Consider the following 14,429-nt stretch of genomic DNA (forward strand, 5'->3'; position numbering starts at 1 on the left):
GAGGGATCTTGACAAGGTAGATGTTGTGAGGACGTTTCTGTTTGTAGGAGAATTTAAAACTAACAGGGACAGTTTCAAGTCAAGGAACCTCCAACCTCACACAGAGATAAGGCGGAATTCCTTTTCTCAGAGGGACATGAGTATATGGAGAAGGTTTTGTGATAATGTCTCTGCCTCTAAGTGAGAAGCCCCAGGTTTGAGTTCCAGTCTGGAACTCAGCAGCTAATGAAAGGCTGTTTGGGAGGTGGTCCATCAGGTTGATTGCCAACTTGCAAATCCTTCTAGCACCCCTGCGGCAAGGTTTGGGAGAGTTTCCTCGTCAGCCATGATAGGAAGGACATTAACCGAGAAAAACCAGCTGACAGATCCAAAAGTGATTGTCGGTACCAAGCAGTGTTATGGTGACCCCGTGTAACATGAGAAAAAGCTTAAAGAGAAATAATCAGAGGTGGCTTGTTTTTGGAAGTTTCTTTCCCGGTCATCAGCGGGAGCTGAGTCATTGATTACATTCAGCTGGTTTTGACCTAATAGAGAATCGGCGATTCTGGAGGCAATAGTCTCGGGGGTATAATAAGAAGCAGAATACAGTAAGCCATGAGCTTTTGAATGGCTCAGCAGGCTTAAGGGGCTCATTAAAACCATAAGATTCAGGATCAGAATTAGGCCATTCAACCCATCGAGTCTGTTCCATCATGCAATCAAAGCTGATATGTTTCTCAACCTCATTCTCCTGCCTTCTCCACGTCACCCTTGATCCCCTTAACAGTCAGGAACCTACCTATTTCTATCTTAAATGCACTCAGTGACCTGGCCTCCACAGCCCTCTGCAGCAGTGAGTTCCACAGATTCACCAACCTCTGGCTGAAGGAATTCCTCCTCATCTCGGTTCGAAAGGGCCGACCCTTCACCCTGAAGCTTTTCCCTCACGTCCTAGACGCTCCTACTGGTGGAAACATCTTCTCCACAGCCACTCTATCCAGACCTCTCAGTACTCTGTAAGCTTCAATTCCCCCCCTCATCCTTCTAAAATCCACCAAGTACAGACCCAGAGCTCTCAACGGTTCCTCAGATGACAAGCCTTTCATCCCTGGCATCATTCTGGTGAATCTCCTCTGACCCCCTGCATGGTCAGCACATCCTTCCTTAGATACAGAACCCAAAACAGCTCAAAATATTCCAAATGCAGTCTGACCAGTCCTTTCTATAACCTTAGCAGTCTATCTCTGTTCTTGCATTGAAATGAATGTGAATGGCTAGTTGAAAGTATATATGTTAACCGTAAGAGAATCCTGTACTAGGGTTCCCAAGTCCCTTTGTGCTTCAGAATTCTGAAGCCGAGGAAGTAATCCACACCTCTTCTTCCTAACAAGGTACAGAACCGCACACTTTCAGACGTTGTAAAAAGATGTGAAGCTGGAAAAGCACAGCAAGTCAGACAGATTCCGAGGGGCAGGAAAATCACCGTTTCAGGCTGGAAACCCTTCGTCAGGACCTGCTGTACTTTTCCAACTTCACATCTATTGACTCTGGTTTTCAGCATCTATGGTTCTTACTGTTTCTTTTCAGATATTGCCACTTCTTTGCCCACTGTCCCAGCCTGTCCAAGTCTTTCTGCAGTCTCCCTGCTTCCTCTGCACTACCTGACCCACCACCTATCTTTTTATCATCTCCAAACTTAACAACAATACCCTCAGTTCCTTTGTCCAGTTCACTAATGTATCATGTGAATATTTGTGGTCCCAACACTATCCCATTAGTCACTAGTTGCCATTCTGAAAAAGACTCTTCTATCCTGACTCTCTGCCTTCTGCCAGTCAGCCAATCCTCTATCCATGCCAGCATCTTGCACCTAACACCCGTGGGCTCTTATTTTATTTAGCGGCCTCCTGTGTGGCGCCATGTCAAAGGTTTCCTGGAAATCCAAATAGAATGGCCTAAATTTCTCATGTTCTCAAAGAATGGTGGAATAAGAATTAGCTCTCTCTGGCAGCAATCCTCAATACACTGCAGAGAAAATATTAATGCTTTGGCTGTAAATATATTCACACTACAATGTGCAGAAATAAAAGTGTCACTCTGATTCAGTGGGAAATCCTCTCCTGAGGCTTGAGGCCTGTTTCTGAGGAATGCTATAATTTGTATTGAACAATCGCTGCATGTGAATCAGTGATGTGCACTCCAAAATCAGACAGATATACAGAAGATTTCCAATCCTTCAGGATCCATCTGCAATCTCCAGGATTGAAAAATTTATCTCTGGTCACTGTTTTGAGCAACAGAGGACAAAAATCCCAGAGACATTCAATGAATTTTTTTTTCACAATTTCTTTGATCACTTACTCATTTTGAAAATATTTGTGATGGCATAAAAGGTTGGAGTGGTTGGAAATGGAAGGTTAAATGGTTATCCTTCCAGTGAGATGGCGGTGGAGTAGGGCTTCTGAGCCTGGGGGTTGTCCAGTCTGTCTATATGCCTTTTCATTCCTTTTTTAATCACTTTTTTCTTTCTCTCTTCTATTTTACTTATCTCTTGTGGAAGAACTTGGTTGTGGCATTGGTAGTGACAAGTCGGCCCAGCAAAGACTTGAGTTAACTAGTGACAGTCGTCAAGTAGGCCCAGTGTGGACTCATGTTAACTAGTGACAGTCGTCAAGTAGGCCCAGCACGGACTCGAGTTAACTAGCGACAATCATCAAGTAGGCCCAGCGCGGACTCGAGTTAACTAGTGACAGTCGTCAAGTAGGCCCAGTGCGGACTCAAGTTAACTAGTGACAGACGTCAAGTAAGTCCAGTGGGGACTCGAGTTGACTAGTGACAGTTGTCAAGTAGGTCCAGTGCGGAGTCGAGTTGACTAGTGACAGGCGTCAAATAGGCCCAGTACAGTGGTAACATTGGAGAGAGGTTGGGTTCCCAGCAGCTTCTGCATCAGTGAGGCAGTCCTCGTGCCAACGCATGGCTGCTGCGGGGGAGGGAGGTTTGTGCATCCAGTGCAGATTCATGGAGGTGGAGGCAGGTTTGGGCCCAGTCTGAGACTCAACAGCAACAGCAGGAGCTGCCTCGGTAAGGTGGTCATGAATGGACTCTTGGCCGCAGTACAAGTCACGTTTGGGCAGATAAGGTACCCGGTGTCGGTGGCATTTGGTGAGGTCTAGCGAGGACTCAGAGTGGCGAGGGCCTAAGTGGAGACGAGATGGAGCTGAAGAGTGGTCACTTTCATTCCAACAGTGGTGAGGTGAAGGGGAATCGTGCCTGGCCACCAGACGCCAGGTCCATGGTGGAGCACTCAATAAGAAGGCCTGTGAAACGGAACACTCTCCTTCATTTCTGCATATTTCTGCCTTTATATTCTATGTTTTGGTTTATTATTAATTTTCTGTGTTTTAAGATGGCACCACAGATTGGCGACTCTCTTCACTGTGTTTTAGAACAAAATACACATGACAATAAATAAATCAAATTCAAATTCTAAGTGGTACAACTTCCAGGAATTATTCCAACCAATGTTGTCAACCCAAACTGAAACAGTAGGGAATGTTATCCCAAAGCAATGGTTTGTTATTTCAATACATTTCCTTCATTCTTACAGGGGTTCTTATCAAAATCTATAAAACTCTAATAGAATTCTAACAGAGTAAACATAGGAAGGATGTTCCTGATGACCAGGGAGTCCAGAACCAGGGGCCACACTCTCAGGATACATTTTAGACTGAGATGAGGAGAAATGTCTTCACCCAGAAAGTGGGGAGCCTGTGGAATTCTCTACCAGAGAAAGCAGTTGACGCCGAAACATTGAATGTTTTCAGGAAGGAATTTGATATAGTTCTCAGGGCTAAAGGGATCAAAAGGGAAGGGGAGAAAGCAAGAAACAGAGCGCTGAGTTGGACGATCAGCCATGATTATATTGATTGGCTGCATGAGCTAACACTGGCTTTTTAATCTGGAAACAGCCTGGTGTGAGCATGGGGCACCTGGGGCTCTTGTGAATGACAGAGGCAACAGCTAATTCCTTAACCCACGATGCTCACAGTAAGAGGAAGAACAGGGGAGAACACATTTAGAATATTGTAATTACATGCAGTTTTGGTGATCACAGTACCAGAAGGCTGCGGATTCTCTGGGGAAAGTGCAGCGAAGATTTACCAGGATATTTCCTGGTCTGGAGGGTTTCAGTTATGTCGAGAGATTGGATAAACCCAGATTATTTTCACTGGAAAGCTGGAAAATGAGGGACAACGTGATAGAGGTCTACAAGGTTATGAGAAGCATTTAGAGGCTGGAGTGTGAGAGGCTTTTTCCCAGAATGAAAAGGTCAACTGCAGAGGACACAGGTTCAAGGTGAGAGGGGAAAGGTTAGGGGAGAGATGCAGGGAAAGTTTCTCACACAGAGGGTGGGACATACCTGGAACACACTGCCAGTGGAGGTGATGGGAGTAGGCGCGCTAGTAACGTTTAAGGTGTATCTTGACAGACACATGAGCAGGAGGTGAGCAGGTTAGAAACCGCAATAAGTAGTGGGTCTGAGGACTAGGAATTGGCACAAGCTTGTTGGGCTGAATGGCCCATTCCTGTGATAAGCCCTTCATCAACTCCTGATGAAGAGCTTGTGCCCGAAATGTCGATTTCCCTGCTCCTCGGTTGCTGCCTGACTGGCTGTGTTTTTCCAGCACCACACTCTTGGCTCTGATCTCCAGCATCTGCAGTGTCCTCACTTCCTCCCATTCCTGTGATGTATTGTATTAGAAACAAGCTGAATTTGAGTCAAATTAGATACATGGAAAGGGTGAAATAAACCTGCAGAAATGATATATTACTTGATGACGTGCCCATTCACATTTTCATCATTCCTTTTTTTTTAACACAAAAAGTTCCCAGAATATAAATAACTTTATTTTAAAACATACTCCTTACACTAGTCCTGACTCCCTACAGTGAGTTTAATTTAACTGCAAATTTCTTGACACTCACAAGGGGCGGGGAGCTGGGTGAAGTTGAATTCCCTTCACAAGGTCCATAATGGAGCAGGACAAACAGTTCAGCAAATTGTGGAGAGTTGTGATTGGTGGGTCATCCTTACCTGATCGCGGGTTTCTGGGTTACTTACAAATAACGGCACACACAAGTAAACAATATTGTCCCAGCAGACTCTGGGCCAGCAATGTTACCCAGGCAAGAAATAGAACCTAATTGATCACTATCCTGTGGATTTAAGCAGCCTTCCTTAATTATCATTCCAAATATTTATCTGAAGGTGTTTTAACTCTAGCATTTTTAACCTGTGCATCTTTCACACTTGAATCTTTAACGCAGTATGAAGCGATGAAAATGGCAGAACATTTATCTGAAATGTCCCAGAAGGAATTTACCCGAAGGACTACCCATCTTTTTTTATCTGATCTTAAGTGTCCAGTCTATGAAATATGTAAATATTAGAATAAGAATCCAAATTTTGCTGAATGTTTGCAGTAAACCTTCCTCTTGTAGTGGTATTTATGTCTGTCAAAAATGAACCCTGAATCACATTACCTCTTTTTCTCTCTCAGTTCCTGGAAAACCAAGTTACCTCAGAATCAGGCAGCCAGATTTGGAGAGCATTACGTTACAGTGGGGTCCTCCACGTGATCCAAACGGAATCCTCACCGGCTACGTGATCATGTACCACCCACGTATGTATCATGAGGACTGCTTTATCTAACAATGTGCGACTGAATGAATGAAAGTTCTGGTTGTCACAGTTAGAAAGTTGTCATCATATTATAGACAGAGCTTTAACATACAGAATTTAATAACAAAGGATATGCACTGCTGAATTTGAGCTGTCATGATGGTTTCTCACTGAGTACAGTGATCTACTTATTGTCTTGGAAACAAGACAGAATGATCATCCCTGAAAGAGAGTTCCTTTCATCTCCATTACGGTAATCTCTAAATCTCAGTTTCCAAAGTTGATGTTCAGCTTGGAGGAATGGGGTGACCGGAGAAGCTGGAAGAGAAGGTCCTGTAAGGGTGAGGGGGATGGAGTCCATGGATGGATTTAGCAACATTACAGCTTCGTCCTTGGCAGGATGCCTCTGATATCATGATGCCGAATGTACGGGCTGGATCTAGAATGCAGACAACTAGCATCATAAGAATAGTGGGTGGGAACACTACAGTGTCAGTCAGCGTGAGTTGGGAGTGGTGATCCTCTAATAAGAGTGGGACCAGTGAGTCACAAGTGGCAGTGCCATGGTAGCAATGGGAAGAGAGCTCCCAAACAATGACGTGAAAGTGGGGGATGAGTGTAATATTGGTGGCAGGACTGTGGGAATGTGCTGTGCATAAACTAGCTGCCTCATTTCCTACCTGTCAAAAAGTGACAACATTTCAAAACGCACTTTCTGGCTGCAGCGCATTTCGGGGTATTCTGAGGTTGTGAAATTGCGATTGAAATTGTTTGTTCTTCCTTTTGTAATGATATGCTGTTGATGTGCGGCAAATTTAATGTGAAGGCTTCTTATTCTTTCATGAATGAGCATCATATCTAAGGTCAGCTGCCCATCCCTAATTGCCCTTGAGACTTTTTTTGAATTCACAAAACCCATGGCACACCATGACGCAGTTTATCAGGGAATTCCAGGATTTTGAAAGTGAAGGGTTAGTGTAAATGGTGACATAGTTCCAATCAAGATGGTGTGTGGTTTTGAGGGAAGCAAAGAACAAATAACAAAGAAAATTTACAGCCCAGGAACAGGCCCTTCAGCTCTCCAACCCTGTGCCGATCCAAATCCCCTGTCTTAACCTATCGCCCGATTCCTAAGGATCTGTATCCCTCTGCTCCCCACCTACTCATGCATCTGTCCAGATGCACCTCAAATGAATCTACCGTGCCTGCCTCTACTACCTCTGCTGGCAACGCATTCCAGGCACCTACCACCCTCTGTGTAAAGTACTTTCCACGTTTATCCCCCTTAAATGTTTCTCCTCTCACCTTGAAAGCGTGACCTCTCATTATTGAATTCCTTACCCTGGGAAAACGCTTATCTCTGTCCACCCCGTCTAAGATTTTGTAGACCTCAATGAGGTTCCCCCCTCAATCTCCTTTTTTCTCATGAAACTTGCACACATTGCTGCTCAAGGGTAGTACCTTGGCTTCAGGCAGTAAGGAGTTGATGGTGATCAGCTTCACAATAATCTCGATGGGAACGAGTCTAGTTCTTCAGGTGTGTTGACAGGGTAGATGTGAAGAGTTTTTCTCCCCTTCTGCCTGAGTCTTGGACCAGAGAGTGTAATCTCAGAATGAAAGGTCACACATTTAAAACAGAGATGAGAAATAATTTCTTCTTTCAGGGGGTAACGAATCTATAGAATTCTTCACAACAGAGGGCTACAAAATCTGGCTCTTCATCAAGACTCAAGGTTAAGGCAGACAAAGTTTTATTCAGAAAGGGAATGTTGGGTTATGATAAAGAGGTAATAAAGTGGAGTTGAGGATTATCCAATCAGCCTTGATCTTTTTGAATGATGGAGCACATTTGCTGGGCTGAATGGCCTCATACTGCTCTTATAGTGTTTTTTTGACGTGGATGTTTGTAGCAGCTTTGAAATCAATGTGGTTTCCTTTATTTACTTCCAAAGTGACTGGTTCAAGATCAAGACGCAATGCCACCATTCCCAGACTTGGGCCTGATGTGACCACCTATAAATTGGAGAGAGTTGACGCAAACATTAAGTACAGGTTTTACGTCTTCGCTCAAACCCGCCAAGGACTAGGCGAAGCGATTGTGTTGGATTCACCTGACTTTGAAAATGAAGGTAAGCGGGAGTGGAGGAACAGTGCAGAATGCTTCACGTTTAACAGGCCCCGATCTAAAATCGCAAAGGGATTTTGAATGGGCGCCCTTCCTGAGCAGACAGAGCAGACTTTGCCTGAGTGACAGCAGACTGAATCTTACATGAGAAGCTGGGTAGATCTTTAATCCAAAACTAGTTTGTAGTTAGGCAGAAACAGAAAAAAATACTGATAATATCAGGCAGCCCAAACAATGGGGTAACACACTCCATTTGTGCTGTTACAACCTATCCACAGCGCGCACATACACACACACACACCTCTGAACCACCCCATGTTTTAAATGGGCCTTTTGCACTTCATGCTTTGGATTCTCTATGCATGTGCATGGTACCTCCTAACCTGTAGTTACCAAATTACTGCTTTGAAACTTTCTACTAAGAACAGCAGGTTTTAGGATCACATCCTGCAATTCTAGGGTAGCCTTTTCCATTTCGGTTTCGGCCCTTTGGTTTGTGAGTGTGACCCTGCTTAAAGGCAGCATTAATTTGAAAAGAAACACTGAGGGAGCTAACATTTGAAACTTCCCTGGCTTAAAATCCAGTTTTACTCAGATGACTGACTACAACCTGTCTGGGCACAGGGGCCAGTCATTTAAGTGAGTAAGTGAGTCTGTCGAGGTGAGAGAGGGAAAGATTCTCTCTCAGTTAGCTCTGTAAAGCCTGTGTGTTGCTCCATATCTACTGATGTGGATGTGTGCAGTAAAATGGTATAACAGACAAGACTGCATTGCCTTTTACTGTACAGTTAATGTGGAAGGTAACCATTGGTCAAGTAATTTTCAGAGTACTTTTGTGATCCCAAAATCTGATGGACTTACATCCTTCCTTTTATCCCAATAAAGGTATCTATCCTGCTTTCATTGAAGGTCCAGTTCTACTGATTTAACAAAACAGCTTTGTGCCAGTTTGAACAGGATTAAACAGATTTCAAATGGACGCAAGGCATGTGGTTGAGATTGGCAATTCCAGTTTGGTTCCTTTTATAGAGTCATAGAGATCTACAGCTGAGAAATAGGCTCATCGAGTCGGTGTCAGTCAAAAACAACAACCTTACAATTCCAGTCCCATTGCCTTGTCTGCCTCAGCATTGCAAGTGTAGACGTAAATACGCCTTCAATGTAATGAGGGTTCCTGCCTTTACTACAGTTCCAGATGCCCACCAACCTCTGGGTGAAAAAGAGTTATCCTCACATCTCCTTGAAACCTTTTGCCCCTCACCTTAAATCCCTGCCCCCCCCAGGTCATTGATCTCTCCATCAAGGGGAAAGGCTTTTTCCCACCTACCCTATCCATGACCATCATAATTTTATACGTCATCTTTATTTGTTTCCGTTTGATTTTTGTGAATTCATTTGAACCATATGAACCGAGCCCAGTGCAAACAGGGAGAAATCATGGCACAAGGTAATGTTAGGTTGGCATTCTTAACTTAATGTCACAGAGTTGTACAGCACGGAAACAGACCTATCGGTCCAACCTGTCTGCATCGACCAAATATCTCTAGTGGAAACCAAAAATTGCGTACCCATCCAGGTGCCTTTTAAATGTCATAATTGGACCAGCCTCCACCATTTCCTCTGGCAGCTCATTCTATAAATACATCGCCTTCTGTGTGAAAAAGTTGCCCCTCAGGTCCTTTTTAAATCTTTCCCCTCTCGCGTTAAACCTATGCCTTTTAAGTTTGGACTCTTCTACCCTGGGTGAATTTGTTGTCAGTTGTGTTGTAAACCCACTTTTTTGGTATAATTCTGCATTAGAATCCAGCCGAAAGAGCTTACACCATACCATGGGTCAGTATCCAAATGGTTACTCTGGAGCGCTACTGTGTGGGATCAGCAGCCACCCGTGCCATTCCAGGTGTCCACTGCCATCGCCAGCCTCTGCCAACTTTCCAAAGTGTAAGCCCCCCAAGAGAACTGATGCACAATTGAACCTGTGTACAAGGATAAAATATTAATAGTTTTTTTTAATAGATAGTATTCCACTTTACAATATAATAATAACACCAATATAAGATTTAAAAAAAAGAAACCTAACTATCAATCTATTCTACAAATGATCAAAACATAAAATAGGATGTCACACATTATTAACAATAAACAAAAAGGTAGATAAATAACTAGGTACATGCTCAAAATAGATTTATATCAAGTCATAACAAAGCCCATATTTATATGAGATTCCTCCTCCTGGGGGCCCCCGAACCAGCCGGAACCGTAACCACGGCTAAGCAAAAGCCCTGGACAATATGGCCGAAATATCTGTGTCGGTGTAGTTCGAAAAGGGCTGCCATGTTTTATAAAATAATTCCGTTTTTTGCTGAACCATATTCGTTAGGAAGTCAAAGGGGATATATTCCATAACTATCCTGTGTCAATTTAGGTATCACTGGCAAGACCAGCAATTGTTGCCCGTCTCTAATTGCCTTCAGGAGACTGGCATGCTATGCCATTTCAAAGACAATCAAGAGTCAATCACATTGCTGTGTGTCTGGAGTTACCCATATCCCAGACCAAGGAGGAACGGCAGATTTATAACATGGATTTTATTATAATGGATGGTTAGTGTTTACTGAAGTTGGTCTCACTTCTAGAATTGATTAAATTTTCATTGTAAATTTCCTCCCTGGAGCCTGGGTCTTTGATTTATTTGGACAAAGTGAGGACTGCAGATGCTGGAGATCAGAGTCAAAAGTGTGGCGCTAGCAAAGTACAGCCGCTCAGGCAGCATTCAAGGAGCAGGAGAGTCAACATTTTGATCATAAGCTATTCCTGATGAAAAGCTTATGCTCAGAATGTTGACTTTCCTGTTCTTCGGGTGCTGCCTGACTGGCTGTGCTTTTCCAGCACCACACTTTTTGTCTATGATTTATTTGGCCTGTACCAGTACCGGCCTCTATATTATAGACATTTCTAACCAACCTGTTAAAATATGTTCACCCATGGAACAGGTGGGATTTTATCCCACATCTTCTTATTCAGAGCTAGGGACACTACCTCTGTGCCCCAAGAGTCTTTACCATTTCTGGATGCCAGAGAATGGATATTTTCTAATCATCCTGTTCAGAGATGTTATAATGCACCTCTGGAGACATGTGACTTCTTGGTCTAAAGGTAGGGATGCTACCTCTGTGCCATTAGAGTGCATCCATATCTATTACAACATTTGTTAAAGTTCCAATTTTCCTGGCTTTACAAACACTGCAGTTGAGCTGCCTGTGTCCTGGGGGTCAGCGTGCCACTTCTGCTGCACATCATATTGCCTCCAGTCTTGGCAGGGGGGAGAACAAGGAAACTCCACCCTGCATCCTACACCATCCCCCCTCCAGCCCAGCCATGTAAGGGCCACAGGCAAAGATATCACCCCTTTCCAGGTCAATTGACAGTTACCTAAGTGAGGCCAACATGTCTGGATTATAGACTTTCTTCAAGACGTTGCTGAGATTACATCCAGTTTGGAGCAGGACAGACATGGGCATTCAGTCCTTCCTGCCTAGGTCCATTAGACACAATGGTAGTGCCCCTATCTCTGAGCCATTTGGATCAGGATTATCAATCTTCAATGATTTTAGCTTCCTCAGAGCTAGTAGAGGAATTCGAAATGTTCAGCAGTCTCTATTACCAATGGTTATAGGACAATGTAATCAATATCTGGAAATAAATTAAAAAGACTGTGAGTGAATCTAATTCAGATGATTTAACTGTAGAGTGACAGCTACCCTGGCTGGAATCCAATCAGGCAATTTAGAAAATTCATGAACAGAATTAAGGACTTGAAAGTGAGCTACTGCCTTCAGTATAATCAGGGTTTTGGAAAAGCAAACTGTAAAAGCAAAACAGAGTTGAGATAAAATCTCTGTCTGTCGTGATTAGATTTCACGGAAGGTACTGAAGGAGGCCATTTGGCCCATTGCATATGCACCAGCTCTCCCAGTGAGCACCATGGTAAAACACACTGGTAATTTCTGTGGTATATGCTATGACGTTTGAGATGTCGGTATTGAATTCTAGTTCTAATATTTGTATTGGTGCTGACAATCAGTGTTGTGCATATACACTGAAGGACTCTGAAACAAACACTGGGAATATATTGATTGACCATTTACAACTGGTAATGGGAAATAATAGTCAAAGCATATATTGTGGACATTCATCATACAAAAAGTGGGTGTCTGTTACAATGAGGGGAATGAATATTGAGCTATTGACAAAATAATGTTTCAGTCTTTAAGTTTCATTTCTATGACCATATATGCCTGTTATCTGTTTAATATGTAGTTTTCTTGTTTTCCCTCCTTTTTTCCCTCTTTGCCTTTCTCTCTGAAGTCACCCCTACTCCTGAGATTGCAAAAACAATCGGAGGTAATGGGAGAGTGTGGTGGGGGAGATAAAGGGGACTGCTTAAAAATCAAAATGAGCATTCTGTTCATTACTAGAGAAACAGATACCAGAGAAAATACTAGTAGTGCAAGGCTCTAATCTGAGATTGTGGCATTAGGGGATCAAGACGAGTGAAGTTCAACCAGACTGAGTTGTCTGAGTTCTTGTGTTTGATTAGAGCCTTAAACTCACTTCTCAGTATCTGCTATCTATGTTATAATATATACTGTTTGAAACTTTCTTTGTAGTAGGTAAACAATGGCTTTTGAAATCCTGTTGGCTCCTCTTGCAGCACATTTGCAAGAGAAAGATTTGTCTTTTGTGCAGCAGTGTTACCTTCCAAGAGCAGAGAATAAATTCCAGGGAATTGCCTCCACAGTATATATTATAACTGGGCTCCACTCTCTGTCTGTGCACAAGATCTGTATGTGCATCATCATCCCTTGCCCCAGCTTCATTATATACCCTGTCTTCATTAAAAAATACGCAGGTCCATTTGGCGCAGTGATAGTGCCCAGGAGGCCTGGGGTCAAGTCCCACCTGCTCAAGATGTGTGTAGTAGTAGCTCTGAGCCAGTTGATTAAATTCAAAATTCATCATAATCCTCCCCTTAGCTAAAGAGCAACCATAGTGCCTAGTGTTGTCTGGTCTGTCCACACGGACTGCGGTTGGCACAGACTTGGAACGGTTCTGTGAGGGAAAGGTATATAGTAACATTGGGTGATAGGAAAGTCTGTAACATTACCTATTTGAAAAGCTTCTGGGCAGCACAGGGAGCTGGAGTATTCTAGGAACAATTTGTCACAAGATTTTCTTGGTGGTGTAATTTCCCAAGGGCTGGATCTGCAGCAGTGGCTGAATGATTGCACGTGATTGATATTTTGTGAGGCTGTCTGTGCAAGTCAAAGTGACTGATTGTAACTGATGGTAAGGGAAGGATTTTACACACAGCGTGTTTTACTGTCAATACCAAGAGCCCCCAGGTCAGTTTCAGCGATTCTCTCTGTTTCCTCCTTGATCCTACCTCAGAGGAACACCCTGAAGGGAACAACAGAATGGAACAGCATACCAGATCCATTGTGCTTGCCCTTCTGTAACATTCCCTGCACCAGCCATCTTGTGGTCTCTCTGGGATTACTGAGCAAGTTCCAGATTACAGCAGTGTTGGGTCTGTGCCCATTTAGAATTGATTGGCCTGCAGGCAGCAAGTAAAGAACCCATCTTTTTAGAAACCAGCACCAAACGTTGTCCCCACACTTTCACAGTCTTTCCTCAACATGTTTTAATTGTTATAATTTCTCGCAGTTTCCTTCCATTTCAAGAGTTGACCGTGCACAGTCACATAGTGCGACATCTTAGAATAGCTGCTCCATAAATTAAAAAGCCTGTATTTTCAACAAGGGAGAGAACTTGATCCCAAAAGCAGCAGAGAAATAACATAATTAATGGCGGATGAAGTAAAGTGCAGTTCGAGGTACAGGTGAGGAGTGGTTTGCAAAGTTCGTGATAATTCCAAAACATTACAGGTCCAACTTCACAGTGAGGGTTCTGCCTGAACATATTCCCGTTAAAATACTCCAGGAACTGGGCTGCCTTGCTTGTTTGTCTGTCAGTGACACACTATCCATTGAGCTGTGTATCTGAACCTCGTTCAGCCCAGTGACATCGGCCAGCCACTGTACAATACTGCACTCACATTGGAATGACGTGGGGCACTGGTTAGATAAACAGAACCAGTTACAAACTGATCTGGTTTGTTTTGACCCTCAAAAAATAGACATTTTCTGAACAACGTGTTCAGAGATGTTATTACGCATCTCTGGAACAGCTGGGATTTGCGGTTGGGTCTGCTGACTCTGAGATAGGGGGACACTGTACCACTGCACCAGAGATCCCACACCCACATTAAATAAAACAGGGAGAGTAAAACATGCCAGCGACAGTAATTGATAAGAGGACAGCATGACCAGTTCCTTAGCAACTGCCACCTCTCCACCCCATTCCACTATTCTTCCTCAAAGAAGTTTCTGACTTGCAGAAACTGGAATATTTCTTTATGAAAAGTGGCTTGTTTTATCTGTCACAATTAGGGATCTAGATGATCTGAAGTTAAAGGCATTGTGTACCACTGCTTGCTCCTCGATTACACTTTTGTGATTAATAAGAATGGGGTGGACTTGAAAAGTAAGGCACATTGATAATGGGGGCCCTCAACTCACT

The 14,429-nt window shown here is 43.4% G+C and overlaps 1 protein-coding gene across 17 annotated transcripts in view; it reads left to right on the forward strand.

Moving 5' to 3' along the window:
* nfasca (neurofascin homolog (chicken) a) overlaps positions 1-14,429 on the forward strand; it is a 300,495-nt gene that overhangs the window by 252,687 nt on the left and 33,379 nt on the right. For 11 of the 17 annotated variants that reach the window (XM_043716460.1, XM_043716472.1, XM_043716467.1 and 8 more), the window contains 3 exons: positions 5,541-5,663; positions 7,615-7,791; positions 12,156-12,191. In XM_043716460.1, the coding sequence (XP_043572395.1) occupies positions 5,541-5,663; positions 7,615-7,791; positions 12,156-12,191 (336 nt within the window). The remainder of the gene's footprint in view (positions 1-5,540; positions 5,664-7,614; positions 7,792-12,155; positions 12,192-14,429) is intronic. The other 6 variants (XM_043716466.1, XM_043716471.1, XM_043716473.1 and 3 more) reach the window with 1 other exon arrangement.

Source organism: Chiloscyllium plagiosum, chromosome 26 (genome assembly GCF_004010195.1).
Source record: "Chiloscyllium plagiosum isolate BGI_BamShark_2017 chromosome 26, ASM401019v2, whole genome shotgun sequence".
Taxonomy (NCBI): domain Eukaryota; kingdom Metazoa; phylum Chordata; class Chondrichthyes; order Orectolobiformes; family Hemiscylliidae; genus Chiloscyllium; species Chiloscyllium plagiosum.